We start from the raw sequence: 15,739 nt of genomic DNA on the forward strand, positions 1-15,739 counted from the left end.
TTATCAACTCTGCGCCGCAGGTCTTGTTCAGGAGTTTGTATTCCTCGCAACTCTTCATAAACAACCCTTACTTCAGAGCAGGTGTTTTGAATGTTCTCAATGAGCTGATTCAGCTCGTCATTTGAGGCTTCATCAGTCATTATTTCCTTTGCTAATCTTGCGTTAGACCTCCACTTCTCATAGGTGATTCTGTATCTACGTTTTACACTCTTCAGCTTTTCTTCTTGGAGTTCTTTTCCCTTTTCTGTTAGGGTTTGGCATCTTTCACTTCTACGTGACTCTTCTACTTGGTCTGTACATTCATCCTTTATAGGTTCGGGTACAGTGCTTGCCTCAGACATTTTGAGGTGACTTGAATGGCTTGGACATGTGTTGAACTTATGTGGCTATGTGTAAATATTAGCTTTAATGTGAGTAGCCAAAAGAGTGTGAATAATTATGAATTTCTTGACAAATGTGTGAAGGCCATGTGATAAGCCTATTATTTAAATATAGACTTGACTATCACACCAAGAAAACCTTTTCAACACTCAAATGCTATTATCTCAAGTTAACTTTGATTTCATAACAAGGTAAGCAAATTTAAATTACTCAGACAAATTATCCTTAGTTGAACAATTAAATCAGCTTAGAAATACCTTTAACAACTTAACCCTTGAATGAGAAAGATATTTTTCATTTTCTTTAAATAGGTGAAATTACCCTTTAAACTTTGTCACGCGTAACAACAATTAACACCAGCAAATATGCATCCATAAAACATGTAGGCTAAGCCCAATAAAATACAGGGTTAATAGATCTGAGTCCTTTGTAGCAACAATTTTTTACCACTTTTCACACCACTTAAACTTGAAGGAAGTGGAGGAAGCACTTATTGTCTAGGTTTGAAAGGTTGCGCTTCTGACACAGTCTATCACCGCTGCTTGCAGTTGCTATGCGGACAGTGCGTCATGGGCTTTTCTTATCTGTTTGCTGGGTCCTCGTTGCGTCCGTGAGCGCTGCTGTCTTGTCGTCTCTCCTACCCGTGAGGAGCAGTCCGAGTTTTCACTGTAGCTCTCGTCACAACACACAGACACAGGTCGGCTTCTTTGGAACGGGCGTACTTTATTGACACGTTGCCTCCAAACAAAGTGATCCTTTACTCCTTTACGCCGTGAAAACTATCACAAATAAACACAATACAGAACGGCAAATCAGCGAACTATACAGCAGTTACAAAAGCATGAAATAAACACAGAAATATAACACTAATTGGCACATGAAAAGACATGCATAAAAACAGGAAATAAAGTGCATTAAAAATGACAATAAAATACCTCGCTGGCCGCTTGTTGTGAAAAGAGGTTCGTTGAAAGTTCCTTTAACTGTCCTTATATCTTGGCCGTCTGCTTTAGCTTCAGAGACAACTTGTTACAATATCGCTGCTCTTAACGAGCGACACACACACACGCTTGGTCAAGCCTTGCATCAATTGTCAATCAACAATCATGACGTAGGGTAACTAGGAACAAAACATTAGTTCCGTGCGCTTGCGTCACATTAACACATTCTAATATTCAGATCACACATTGGTTTTTAGTTGCATTATATTAACATTTTAACCTTTTAACCCAACATGAATTATGTATTTATTTATTACAGAAAATCAAAATATTAATTATTAATTATGCATATAAAGAAAACTTATTTTGCAACGTCACTTACAATTAAAATCACCTCTAAGCACGGACAGCGTTTAAATAAAGCATCTCATTTGTATTACCATTAGGGCTTTGATGCAAATACTGTAACAACGGCGGCAGCTCTGCTGCTTAAAGGAAAAGCGCAGTTTTCACTTTATTTTCAGCACCTCAACCTCTGCTGTGGGAAGAAAAAAAGGGGGCAAAGTAAGTCGATTGATTTGTCGACTTATGCCTCCACACGTTAACTCGCAGATAGTATTTCCTAGCGGAGCGGATCGCGCCGTAGTTCAGTTCGACTAGAAAGGCAAAAAGAAACTGTTGAACTGTGTAGCGCCCTGTCATCATGTTCATGACGAATGTATTAAATATGCAAATTAGATCGGACCTGACTGGAAAGTATTACCCGACACAGTGGCGGGTGAAGTGACACAATTTACACGCCAGCACGCAAATCTACCCGCATTTGGCGTGTGGCGGGTGTTAATTTCCATCCCTGGTACCAGTACTGTCACTTCCAGATGGTTCACAGGTGAGATACTGTACATAGTAGTCCTGCCGATGGTACACACAAACATTTAGGATAACTGCTGTAAATGTGATTAAACATTTCAGTTTTTTTTTTGGGAAACCAAGGTTTTCTAAAGTCAGGTAATTATTTTGCTTCTTAAATGCAATACCCAAATGCCATAAGCAAAACGGGAAAATAATGTGGTGAACATTGTCTTTCTCTTAACTTGATGGGTCCTGGTTTTTCCATCTTAGTACCATAATGCGTGATATACTATATGAGGTATGTGTGTACATGTATTTGTGTGTCCTGCAGGTTACTACACGCACGTCTCCACTCTGGCAGACGTACAGGAAAATGTTATGGAGTATCTCCATGTTCTCAGCAGGCCAATGGTCATCAACCACGATCATGACATCATCTGGACTGAAGCCTATATGGACAGTGTGGTCAGTCTGCTTCTCTCATTAGCAGTGTGCTTACTGGGCAACATGGACTTACATCTTTTCTCAATAGTATCTGGCATACATAATCCAAATACAGGATTAATTTAGGATGCCTTTACTAGCCCTTTGGTAGTGACTTTTAATATACTATCTATGGTAGTGAGTGACTCATTATCTGGCTCATCTTTGCCTCTCTCCATGGTGCTGAAACATTCAAAACCCCTCAATGCAAATCATCCCAGACACCATCTGCTAGTCAACTCGCTCCTCAATGAACACTACATGAAACATGAGGCCACAACCAAGTAGTCCTAGGCTACTTCACCTACAATTAGTTTCTTGGAAATATCTTACTTCACTCATTATTATTTATTGGAAAAAATTATTACATTACTACATCTTAAAAGGAGAGCATCATCTTCCTCTGCCTGCTTATTTCTCAATTTCCTCCTTTTATTTCAGCATCTCTTTTTACTCACTTTACTATAGCATATATTTTCACTGCCATTTCATGCTTGTTGTTGTCTTTCTCCATCTCCACCTTCAGTTACCGACCACAAAAGAGGTAATTATACGTAGAGCAGTATCTGTAATTATCTGGCTTAGCCTTCTTTTTTTAAGCCATGTAGTCTCAAGTAGTGTTTCTAATGTTCCGCCATGGCTTTAAATGCTATAGTTAGCTTAGCGTATCCTTTAGTGCGCTAGCCTAGCTTAGTCAAACTGAATTTCCCGCCTGAAAACCTAAAAGTTAGCATGCTGCTTTGAAATTGCTACTAGCTTTTGATTTTATTTCAGAGTTTTAAAACTTGTGTTATCTACTACTCTTTACTTAGCTCAATTTAAAGGGGCATTTTTTTAAATTCGTTAAGTGAGTAGGCCTATTTCTTAACTTTTCTTTGCTTTCCTGTTAAAAGACGTTAGCTTAGTTAATATGATTTGATTCAGACTTAGCGTTACTAAAGTAAACCTCGCTATCCAACCCATCTCCATTTCACTGCATTTTTATACATTTTGTCTGCACCATTTTTATTTGTTTTACTGTTTTTTCCCCTAATAACTTAGCTAACTTATTTAGCTTGTCAATGAAAACATGGGGTCACTGGCTGCTTTTTTCTGTATGTGCTCCACAGCTGTTCAACACTCAGGCCCAAAGCCTGCTCCTGATGACCTCGGTAGCCATGCCTGTGTTCAGCAAGAAGCAGGAGACAGTAATTATTATTATCTATTTATTTAACCAATGTTCATAGCCTAACATTAACATCAAGGAGGTCATTTAAAATGGTGTATTTATGAACCTGCTGTGTCCCCTGTAGTTATCTCATGGGATTCTGCTGGGAGTGGTTGGAACTGATGTGGCCTTGAGGGAGCTGATGAGATTAGCTCCCAGATACAAGGTAAAATATCCACAATATATAAAAACTGTGTCACAAACAAATGATGAAATGCTGTTTTCTTACTATGTACTGGTTTGTCTCTGAGACAGCAACCTGTTAATGATCTGTGTTGTTGCCTTGTCTGTTAAGCTGGGGGTCCACGGTTACGCCTACCTTATCACCAACAATGGCTACATCCTGTCTCATCCTGACCTAAGACCTCTGGTACCTAATCCGATTTTATTATATGGTGGTTAACTATGCAACTGAGAAACTGTGGAAACATTATATCCCTGCTTGACCCATTTATTGCAATAACCAAACATGATGTAATTGAAAAGGTTGCTAAAGATTGTCCTTGTTGTTTGAATGTTTGTTTGTGTGACAGTATAAGGAGGGGAAGAACCTAAAACCAAAACCCAACTACAACAGTGTCGACCTAGCGGAGGTGGAATGGGAAGACACAGAGGAGAAAGTGAGTGATGCACAAACATACAGTACCTGGTCCTTCTCTTTTCTGCATGTCAGTGTAAGTTGTGTTATTCAGGATTGATAGCATGATGGTATGATGTTATAATTTAAGCGGTGCGTGTGCGATGTCTATGTTGTAGCTGAGGACAGCCATGGTTAAAGGGGAGACTGGAACATTGTCTTTAGATGTGAGAACTTCAGTGGACAAAGGGGTGAGTACTTTTGTTTCTTCGTATGTCAAGACAACAAAAAAGAGCAGTATGTTGTGTTCAATGTTGTTGAATGTCATGTTCATAAACGCTTTCACTCTCTCACAGAAGAGAGTGATGTTCCTGAAGAATGATTACTTCTACACTGTCCTCAATGAGACCCCATTCAGGTTAGTCTAAACAGAATTACTTGAATTGTCAGATTTTAAAATGTTACCTGTACCGTAACTAACAAAGCAACAACTCTACCCGTATAAAATCATTAAAAGGGTAAACAATGAAGTCTACTGTTTGTATCTTTCATGACATATATTCTGTCTAGCCTACACGCTTACTTTGAGTTAAAACAAATGATTTATCCTTGGAAATAACCGTAATATGACTGCAATTACAAAAAAAAAAATTGTCACAGTATATGTTGCCTTTTTAATTCTTTCAAAAACAATACAATATGAAGAATTCTAATGTTCTCGTCTCTGTGTTTGACAGTCTGGGTATAATGTTGACCAGCGGATATGGACAGTATATCTTCATCGGAAATGTCTCTGTTGAAGAAGGTAACTCTCTTCCTTCCTTCTGTCTTAGGTTCCCTGTCTTTTTTGTCCTCCCTTCTTTCTCATGCATTTTCTTCTTTTCTTTTTTTTCTTGCTTCAGGTCTCCATGACTTGCTGACTCCAGACTTGACCATAGCCAGCGAATGGTGAGTGCTGTATATATATATTTTTTTCATTTAACTTTTATTTATCCTCGAGAGACCAATTGAGGGGTGACCCTCATTTTCAATGACGTCGAGTTCAAAACAAATTCAAAGGAAAAACAACAATACATAATATATGTATAACTAGCAGAACATAGACATTATGGATTGCCCACCAGTGGAAGTGGTTGTAGCTTGAATATAGGACTACAGTAGGGGAGAACGGGGTAAGTAGGCACACTTTTTACTCTAGTGAGAATTGCTTATCACCTAAACATCTTTCAATAGTCATTCCTACATTGAATTGAAGCTTAAGGTGTTGGCTTAAAATGTGTACCCCTCACTTTTTCTATCTTATTGTAATAAAGAAGAAATTAATCATCAAAGACACCCTTACACATTGTGACAACCAATCCCATCAAGGGGTCGGTTGTCAAACACTATGGGGTTGTTTGTCACAATGTTATCTTAATGGGAATAATCTTAAAAAGAAGGCAAGCAAGTAGAACTCAATTTTAAAGTTTAATTGCATTGTCAAGTTGACAAATAGGCCTACATAACTTACTGTAGCCTTGGCAGCTGGTCTAGTTTGGGATGCACTGGGTTGTTTTGATTTTGTTGACCTTTTTTCTTTTGCATGCTAGCTGCCTTTTCCTGCTCTATTATTTCCTTCTCTGGGGTGTCAGTGAGGATACAGCTTGACAATTTCTTTCATTATTGGGTTCCTTTTCTGGCTGCAGCCTTGAGATAACATGTGACAACCAACCCCCCAAAAAATGTGACGACCAACCCCAACTTGAATTTCTTGCTAGCATCAAGGCCAACAGCCATCTGACAACTAATTAGCTTGCTAACCACATTCTAAACTATAGTTTACCCTTCACACTTTGTATGGGTAACAAGTGTTTTGTTATAAACCCATTGTGTAAAAGCCTAGAAGAAAAATACCGAGGAGCTAAATATTTTCAATTTGACATGAAAAACACAAACAGTCGTCTCACCTCAAATTCAGCAGTCTAACTCCAAGGAAGACTATGTAGGTGATCTCTGATCCCATTTCTGGATATTTACATACCAAGATTTCACAGACAGCACCTTCTGGTTCCGAGATATAACGATTGTGACAACCAACCCGTGTGACAAATTACCCCGTTCTCCCCTACGTTATTTGTACATAATATGTGTATGTTTGTTTGTTTACGTATGTTTGCTGTAGGACCTACTGTGAGACAGACATTGACCCGGCACATCGTAAGCTGAATCAGCTGCAGGCTGTGAAGCTGTACCTCACTGGCAAAGAACCAGAACTGGAGTGTGAGTGTACACTTTTCATTTCAGGGCTTTCTAAGGAGAAATAACAAACATTTTAACCTCGCAATCCATTAGCAAATGTATATTGTGAATCTCCAGACAAACCAAAACATTGGAATGTACCACTCCCACACTGTATGCAGTCACTGCATCCATATCAACCTTGTTTCTTATCTTTTGAGTTAACTTACAAATTATTTTTAAAATCAAATTAGTTTTTGTGGTAGTACATTGTGCTGTTGAAAGTTAAAAAGATATTATTTGTCTACAAGTAAACTGCAGATTCAGGTAGAAACTACCTATTTTCCTATGTCTCAGTCATTTATTGAAATCTTTTCTAAGTCATGTTTTCTTTTTTCTTTTGTTGTCTCTCTCCAGGTGATATGCTCTTGTTGCAACAAACTCTATTTGATGCTGTGGTAACGGCTCCCATGGAAGCCTACTGGACTGCCCTAATGCTCAACGCATCCGGGTGAATAATAAAACACACGCATAGACTTTCTTTTAATCAAGACATGGACTTTTTACATGATTGCTCATTTACTTTGTACAAATATTTACCTCATCCCCTCCCTATCTGCTCTAACTCCCTCTTTTTCTGTCTCATATATTCTCTCTCTTTCAGTATCGACGAGGGGGTAGAAACAGCCTTCCTCGGTACCCGTACAGGCCTGACGAGGTTCCAGAGGTACACTGGTGTAGAGAAAAGAACTGGCAAGTAAGTGAGAAAAACGCGGTCACTTTGAATATTAAATATCATCGTATCAAATCAAGCATACTACGTGTCAACAAGCAAAAAGTCCAAAACTACTGTTAAATAAAGGCATTGAAGCTAGTTATGTGAGAATAATGGCAACTGTAGATCTGAATGGAAGCTTAAATTGGAGTAATGCGAGGGTCTGCCCTCTGCTGGTCAATAAAGGTGTAGATGGTAATCAGTCTTGCAGTCCAACAGAATTTATTTTGGAAAGAATCTCAGTTATAGGCTCATTAAGACCTCTTAAGAGTTTACATTGTATTTACAATGTAAAATAGATGTTACATTGTCACCACCTTATTGAATTTTCTTATCGTATTATGGTGTGCTTAAACTCTTTTTTTCTCTCCTCAACTATCTCCCCCCAGAAAGGCTTATAGCCTTCTTTATCCTTTCTTCCTTTTTATTCTTCCTTCAGTGCCTTTGTCATACTTCAAGCCTATTTTTGTCTCTCCCCAGGTCTTTCCTGACCTCCACAGACAAGGAGAATATGTTCACATTGGACCATTTCCCGGTGTGGTACCGCAGAGCATCCGAGTTCCCAGCTGGACAGTTTCTATACTACTATCCCAGGCAGGAGACTAGAGGTGAAAGACATACCTTTATTCAGCAAACATGAACATACTCACAAGCACACACATAACACTTTTTATGCTTTTTTAATATCCAATTTTGTCAGCCGTGTTCAGCCGGTCGAGCCAAAAATCTCTCAGTGACAGGCTCATTCCTCTATGGCCTGCAGGATGCAACAGCTCCTCTCTCTCCACTCCATAGAATAATGATCTAGTTTGTGCTTAAAACATGTTTGGAAAGTTTTGACAACTATTTTAAAATGTCCTTAAAGAGTCTGTTCAATCTCTGTTCTTTCTTCGGATATTCTATTCAGTTTTATTTTTTACCACAGTTCATTTTATTGTTGTGAAGAATATTCAACAGCTGCAGAATGACACAGTTTACAGCAACTGTCATCGTTATCATGTTTTTAATCATATTATACTAACATTTAACTATTTTTGTTGTTGTTGCATGAAACTTGTTTTAGGCAACAATAAAGACTCTTCAGTGTGCTTAGTGTAGATTTAACTGTAATGTTGTTGAAATACAGTATATTCAATGAAGCTGATAATACTACCCTTTATATCTACTTCCACACTTGATGAAACATTCTTATTAGATTTAGTTTGTTGTGTTCCACGTAGCTTCTATCCTGTATGTACTGAATTTATGGGCTCTTTTCAATCTTGATAATTAATTCAAAAGATACTGGGCACTATAGGAAATTGAAGTGTACAAAAATGGTCTTCTTATGTATGTTTAAGGCCGATGTTAGATATAGTGTGTTGTGTCCAGATATATTCACGGACTATGAGGCAGACTATAGTGCCACCTCCGGCGCAGAGGAGGTGGAGCCCCAGGCCGAGGAGGGAGGGAGAAAACGGAGGGAGGCGACAAAGGAGGAGAAGGAGGAGGGTAGAGGAAAACTTTTACTGATACTTGGCATGCCTCCTCTTTTTAGTCACCTCCTAATTTTCATAGCAAGAAGAGGGCTATGGTCTTCCTTTTTCCATTTCTTCTCTTCTGTTCTCTTTATCTATTTCTAGCCTCAGTCTTTTTCTATTTTTTCTGCTCTCTCTCATTCCTTCTCCTCCCCTCCCCTCATCTCTCTCTCTCTCTCTCTTTCTCTCTCTCTCTCTCTCTCTCTCTCTCTCTCTCTTTCTCTTTATATCTCACTGCATGAGCATGCAATCGAAAGTACGGGAACCTCCTCTCCTCTCTTAGGGTGTCAGTAAGGTGTCTAGTTCATTTGCATTGTGCTGCTGAGTCAACATCTCTTCTGTTTTCAATGCATTTCTGTTGAGAAGTAAAACATTCCATAGAGTGTGTTGGCTGTGCTTACCTCTGTCATTCTGTTACTACATTATGTTAAAAGAAGGAAGAAAAAACAAACAAACAAATCATCAAAATACATTACTGTAATGCAGCAATACAAACATGGGGCATATACTGCCACATAGTGCTTCAGTTATTATCAGTGTATTAGCCAATTAGAACGCAGACTCTTTGTTACACAATGCTTAAAGTGTTCATCTCTGGCCTTGTGGCTGTTGGCATCAGCTGCCATGGATGCTGTGAATAGTCACACCGATGATAAATGCATTGCTTTATTAAGTATTACCCACCGAGCCCAACTCAATCTGTCACCCATAGTTTTTATAACACATGTAGGCATATCTGTGCACACACTTAAGCTATCACTATCACTGTGAGTGCTCCCCATACAACAAATGATGTGATCAGTGTATGCGAAAAAGAATATTTCCTTTTTCAGCTCTGTTGCATTTGTTGGAAGGAATAATATTTATGTGGTATTGATCTGCAAGCCAAGCATGCAACCCTGTTTTCCACATGCATGTTTTGACAAAGCACTCTAAATAAATACTTGCTAATTGTGTGTGTCTTTGCTCTAACAGCAGGGAGGATAGTGATTGCAACCACTGCTGTCACTGTTACGGTGGGGAAGAAAACTGCCATCGCTGGAGGTAGGACATTTTTCTTTACACACATTTCTACCCCACTGTTTCCTCTCTCATTATCACTGCTATTTGGACTTATCTTTCCCCTCACAGGCACGTTCAATGTTTTCAATGCAATGTCATGTGGAAAAATTGTAGTGGCTGACTTGCTGGTCACGTTTGAAATTGCGGATTGAATGGTAGTTGCGACCAAAACATTTTTTGGGTATCGATGTGGTGAATTGTCAGTAACACTTACCATGCTGACTTTACGAGTTTATGAGCTGTGGAATTGCCTGTCATATGACTTTATGAAGAAAAGGTTTATGGATGTATTCATGTCCATGCTTGAGTGTGTATTTTTTACACAGGAGAGCATTTTGTCTCATAGTTCACTTTCTCTGGCTTTGTTTCACAGCCTACTGATGAGTGTGTTTGATTGTGTGTCTTGGGAGGCCCATCTGTGACACACTCGTCACTCATGATTATCTGAGTGAGACAAGACTCTCTGGAGCTGTATCCAGGGGACCACATCCTTACTGTATGTGTGTGTGTGTGTGTGTGTGTGTGTGTGTGTGTGTGTGTGTGTGTGTGTGTGTGTGTGTGTGTGTGTGTGTGTGTGTGTGTGTGTGTGTGTGTGTGTCTGTGTGTGTGTGTGTGTGTGTCTGTGTGTGTACATATACCTGTGTGCATTTGGTGTCTTGTGTTATGCAGACAGACTGAAAAACATCCCTTTAACACGCTGACACACACAAACAAACACGCGCTTATCTGCTTTTCGCAGCTTTCGAGAAAATTGTCTCAGGTGTGAACAATCCGGTTATATTTGGATATGGAAAACAGGGAGAGCAGGTAGAATCGTGTTCAGAATAGCTGGGGTTCTGTCACAATCTATCTCATCGCTTCTCCTTCTCACTGTTTTTGCCTGGCTTGTTTGGAAACATTAATGTCACAGTATGTTGATGTTGAATCTAGCGTACTGTACCTATTGTATCAATACTACGCAAATGTAAAATACTTGTAATTAGTGTTATTGACTGATGTAAACAGGGTTTTTCTTTTGAGGTAGATTGTCTCATGATGATCTCTAATTGAAAGCCAAAGGTCATAGATTATTCAAGATTTCATTCTCCTCTGCATATCATGTGGAACTGCATGTCTACCAGTTGCTTCACTTCAACAAGAGCAGTATCAATGTTTCATAGACTTGCTCTCCCTGACTTCTCATTTTAACACACCTCCTCACACACACACACACACACACACACACACACACACACACACACACACACACACACACAGACGCACACACGCACACACTACTCCTCGTGTTCCACCCGGGTGACACTCTTCCTTGCCCTGTTACTGCCCTCACATACATCTCTCTTTTCTTAGCCTCTCTCCTCCGAAGCTGTCAGACCTGTCTTCCATTTCTTTCTCCCTCTGTCATTCTCTTCCCCTCGTTACTCTCCTTTTCCCAGCCGTGTCACTCTTACTCTTCTTGCTTCTTCTTTGCATCTATTCCTGTGTTAGCGAGGTCATGTTTACCTCCCGAACACAAGGGGATGTTCAAAAGCTGACTCATCTAGGGCAGTTAATTAGTTTATCTTAAATGCAACATCAATAGTCATTAATATATGAATTTTGTGATTCCTTTTCTAACCACTGAGTGTCAGTGTTTGTCTGAACAGAATCTGCTCAGTTTTCTCTGTGTTTAGCTTTCATGCTAATTCGTTGGCAGATTTAATTTCTCTACAACCCGTGAACGAGGCATAGTCCTTTGTATGTCAGAGGCTGATCTAAAGTCAGTCAACAACATGACTACAAAAACATTGTGCTTATACTGTCCTAGATTTAGCGATTGATTGATAAGTAAAAGGCTGTATGTAAATAAACCTAATACCCACCAATTGACAGAGAAGAAGACTGAAATAAAACAAAAAGGAAAAAAAGCGATTAGGAGGTAAATAGAATAGACATAGAGAGATGTTTTTGACAAGGAGGAGGAGAGGAAACAAGGGAATGGTGATTAAAAACAAGGGTGAAAAGAAGTTAAAATGGGTGAGGTGAAAAAGAAAAAGGTCACACAATAGACCAGACAGAGCAAAGGATGCGATGAGAGGAAAGAAGGTGAAAATACTATTTTTTAAATGATGGGAGATGAGGCGACAGAAAGATAAATGGAGATAGGATAGGTGAGAGGAGAGAGAAGTGGAAAAATAGAGAATAGTGAGATGAGCTAGACAAGGGACAGAGAGAATGAGATAAGGTATAGTATATACTAGGTAGAGCTGTTATCGTGACAGATTTATGCTCTCATCTGAGCCTGTGTGTTTATTGAACCTCCGTCTCAGACTATTCCTCATAAAGTCATACTTTCAGGTTTCCTGTTGTCCCCCAACAGTGTTAATTGTACGCTGCAAATCATTTCCGTCCCTCGGCTGGAAAAAGCCCCCGCTTTATAAAATACACCTTTTCTTTGTAAAGTTATGGTCACCGGCATATATAATTTGACTTCATTTGGTTTGTTTAAATGTAAGAAATAATCTTAGGCTACTATAGTTACCCAATATGTACAGTATATTAGCTAACTTACTGTATATAGCATTATTTTGTGCTTTTTGAAAGTATAGCTATTCAGCGGTCTGGATGTCAATTTGACATAAGTGTGATATGTTTTTATTTAAATCAATGCATATTGACCAGGAAATGCCATCATCATTGTCATCATCATCATCATCATCATCATCATCATCATCATCATCATCATCATCATCATCATAACAGGACACCATAGATTTCCGGGCAATGCAGACTTTGAGGTCCTAAGTCATCATGGCTTCTGCAGTTTTTACGTAACAAACTAGAATTTATCAATCTTTACACACACAGGCTATAGGAACAGGTTTCAGCTAGCTAAGATACTTAGCTACCAACAACACAAGACCTGCAGACCAGAGGGTGAGAGGACAATAGTTCTAGATCCATAGACAGAGTTTAGCCATTTTAACTTCGTGCCCCAGAGACCCTTTGAAATTCATGGCTATTTTTACAGTTTTTATATAAAATATGACTTCATTATGTTTTATCACATGCCCTTAAGATACAAATTATTGATCTAAATCAATATCTAAATTCACCTTGTCTTTAGATAGTTGACCATTGTTGCTAAAATGTGACTTGATCTGTACATGATCAAAATGTACAGGCCTAACTCCCGCTTTACACCAGTTCCATCTCCTACAATAATATTAATATGTAGTGTCATATTCATAAATGCAGCAAGATGTGCGGTCGTGGATGATAGGCTGCTGAGTGTTCCTTAAACACGTCTTTCTCAGCTCAGCTGATTAGGCATTAGCCTTGACATTTTTTATTATGTAACCCGGACTGCAACCTTTTTGTAATGCTTTATAGTCTAACTTGATTTAGTTGCCACATCTTGACAACTTAACAATACTAGGTGTCATTTTGGATATTGTAGAAAAATAACAACATGGTGAAAATTGTTGGAAGGCAACCTATTGTTCTGTTTGACATCTTGACAACTACAGTATAGCAGCATGTTTCTCCATGATGTTTATTTTTAATCCAATAAGTTGCATATTGACTTGTAGGACCTGAAGTTAGTCCTATTGCACTAAATGAAAAAAAAAACATCCTATTAAAACAATTAGGTTGACTGTTGCCTACATTGGCTCTACGCTCACCCTGATACATTTAATAGACGAGGCAGAAGTATGGGGTCCTCTCAATGGCTAAACTCTTTCTATGCCCTTTACAGAAAATGTACCTTGTAACCACTGAACACAAATAAATGAACACGACCAATAAACAAACATTACAGAAACATTAAAACCTAAAACCAAAACAAAACATAGAGGTCATTAACACAACTAAAGACATACATCATGAATTGTACAGAAAAACATAAACGCTTACATCGAAAAACATTTAGGGGATCTTTTGGGCCAAAACACCATATTATAGATACTAATATAACAATATTTATCTGCACCATACCCAGGTATAAGATAACACACTATTAATATAAGTACATTTCCAGCCAATTAAAAGTTGAGAGGGAACCATTGTTCTACTGAAAAGGAGCAATATGCAATGAAAGACAAGATTTTAGAGAGGATATGTCACTGGAGACACCAATGTAAAATAATAAGTTTCGCATAACATTTCAGTGGAAAAATAACTATAATTGTGAAAAGATTTTTGGGAATGCACTGAGAGAAAGTGCCACACACAAATAAGGATTACTTGCAAATAATTGATGAAAACTTTTACGTTTATAAAAGACTGACTCTTTGGCTGGACAAAATGTTTGTGTTATGATGACACAACTTCCATTGCATATTGCTAGCCTTTCAGGAAAAACATTAACAGTATGAGAGAAGGAGTGGATTGAAGGAAAAGAAAGAAAGTAGGTGTAAGCGTGAAAAACTTTCCATAAATAGCACTGGATGGAAAGATGGATGAAGGGATAAAGAATTAAGCAGGAGGAGTAGGAGGGGGAAAATAGCAGCGTCTTTTTCTTCAATCCCTTGTTCATTAATAATCCCTGTGGGCAAAATGTCCATTTTTGAAAGAAAGACAGGGAACAGAGGAGGGAGAGGGAGAACGTAGAGGATCTGATTGGGGAAATAAAGTGCAGGAGTCTTATTTGTAGTCCTTAGATCATTTTTTTCTAGTCCTCGTCAGGAGACAGGGTTCTCTGAGATAGTGCTTCCATGCCATATAGCAAACATTCACCTCTGAGGGTGAAATAGGTCGGAACAAAGAACATTTGCCTTTAATGCAAAAGTCTGTGGCCCTTTAAAGGTCAACAACTTCATTAAAACCATTGTGGATACTTTTCAAAACCAGGCTTAGAAGCACAGTCCAAGTCGTACCAGAAAATGTGTTTTTTGATCTGTCCGGATACTGACCATAATCATTTCACAAGCATTAAGTAAGCAACAGCCTTATTCAAAGGAAAAGTGATGAATACAGCAAACACAAAGTTCTGTTAGAATGTTTTTTCCCCCGTTGAACTGATCGATAGGATTCATTGTATAATCCAGTCTGTGATACCTGTAGGATTGAATTGGTCCGGACGAGATCCAAAGAGAAACATATGTGGTCCAGATAGGTGAGAATAGCTGACCGTTATCTCTGACATCATTTATTTGATCCTAGCATTCAACAATGGCTGTTTCTTTGAGACTTGGATGTCCAAGGGAACTTTAAAGGATTATTAGGCCCGACTAGGGTGAAGGGTATCCTGGTCTGGAGTCTTGGTTTTTGGGAGGAACTACTGGCTTTAGAGAGGTTGAGGAGGAGAAAGATACAAACAAAACGAGAGCTGGGCATGACCTAATACCACATGTTTATTCTTATCATTGAGTCCTTAATACTGGTCCACTCGATACCGCACATACTACGAATCCCTGAATATTCAATCAGTGTTTTACAAATACTGACTGCCCTTAAACCACAAGTTTTGTAACAGCTTAAATGACTTTCAGACTAGAGAGAAAACCGAATAAGGTTTTCTCACTGGCAATATAATGGTAAATTCAGCAGCGGCCAAGAGCAGCAGCAGTAGGTGGTTGGCAGGCGAGTTGGAGAGGAATGATTGGTAGGCTACTGCAGTGAGAATGGCTCAAAAATGGAGGATACAATCAGGGAACAGATAAGGTGTAGTGTGTATTTGTGGAAGTGTGTTAGAGATTGGTACAGAGAGGGAGAAGGTTAAAAATAGAGAGAGGACGATGAAAG

At 38.8% G+C, this 15,739-nt stretch overlaps 1 protein-coding gene across 1 annotated transcript in view; it reads left to right on the plus strand.

The window, feature by feature from the left end:
- Positions 1 to 15,739, plus strand: part of cacna2d4a (calcium channel, voltage-dependent, alpha 2/delta subunit 4a) — a gene marked incomplete at both ends in the record, with an annotated part of 86,262 nt that overhangs the window by 20,711 nt on the left and 49,812 nt on the right. Inside the window, 14 exons of the mRNA XM_080050707.1 lie at positions 2,506 to 2,639; positions 3,767 to 3,844; positions 3,950 to 4,030; positions 4,160 to 4,234; positions 4,398 to 4,484; positions 4,621 to 4,692; positions 4,798 to 4,859; positions 5,179 to 5,246; positions 5,344 to 5,389; positions 6,603 to 6,700; positions 7,076 to 7,169; positions 7,323 to 7,415; positions 7,914 to 8,041; positions 9,926 to 9,994. Coding sequence (XP_079906833.1) covers positions 2,506 to 2,639; positions 3,767 to 3,844; positions 3,950 to 4,030; positions 4,160 to 4,234; positions 4,398 to 4,484; positions 4,621 to 4,692; positions 4,798 to 4,859; positions 5,179 to 5,246; positions 5,344 to 5,389; positions 6,603 to 6,700; positions 7,076 to 7,169; positions 7,323 to 7,415; positions 7,914 to 8,041; positions 9,926 to 9,994 — 1,185 coding nt within the window. The remainder of the gene's footprint in view (positions 1 to 2,505; positions 2,640 to 3,766; positions 3,845 to 3,949; positions 4,031 to 4,159; positions 4,235 to 4,397; positions 4,485 to 4,620; positions 4,693 to 4,797; positions 4,860 to 5,178; positions 5,247 to 5,343; positions 5,390 to 6,602; positions 6,701 to 7,075; positions 7,170 to 7,322; positions 7,416 to 7,913; positions 8,042 to 9,925; positions 9,995 to 15,739) is intronic.

The sequence above is a fragment of the Ammodytes marinus genome (genome assembly GCF_949987685.1).
Source record: "Ammodytes marinus genome assembly, chromosome: 22".
Classification (NCBI taxonomy): Eukaryota; Metazoa; Chordata; class Actinopteri; order Uranoscopiformes; family Ammodytidae; genus Ammodytes; species Ammodytes marinus.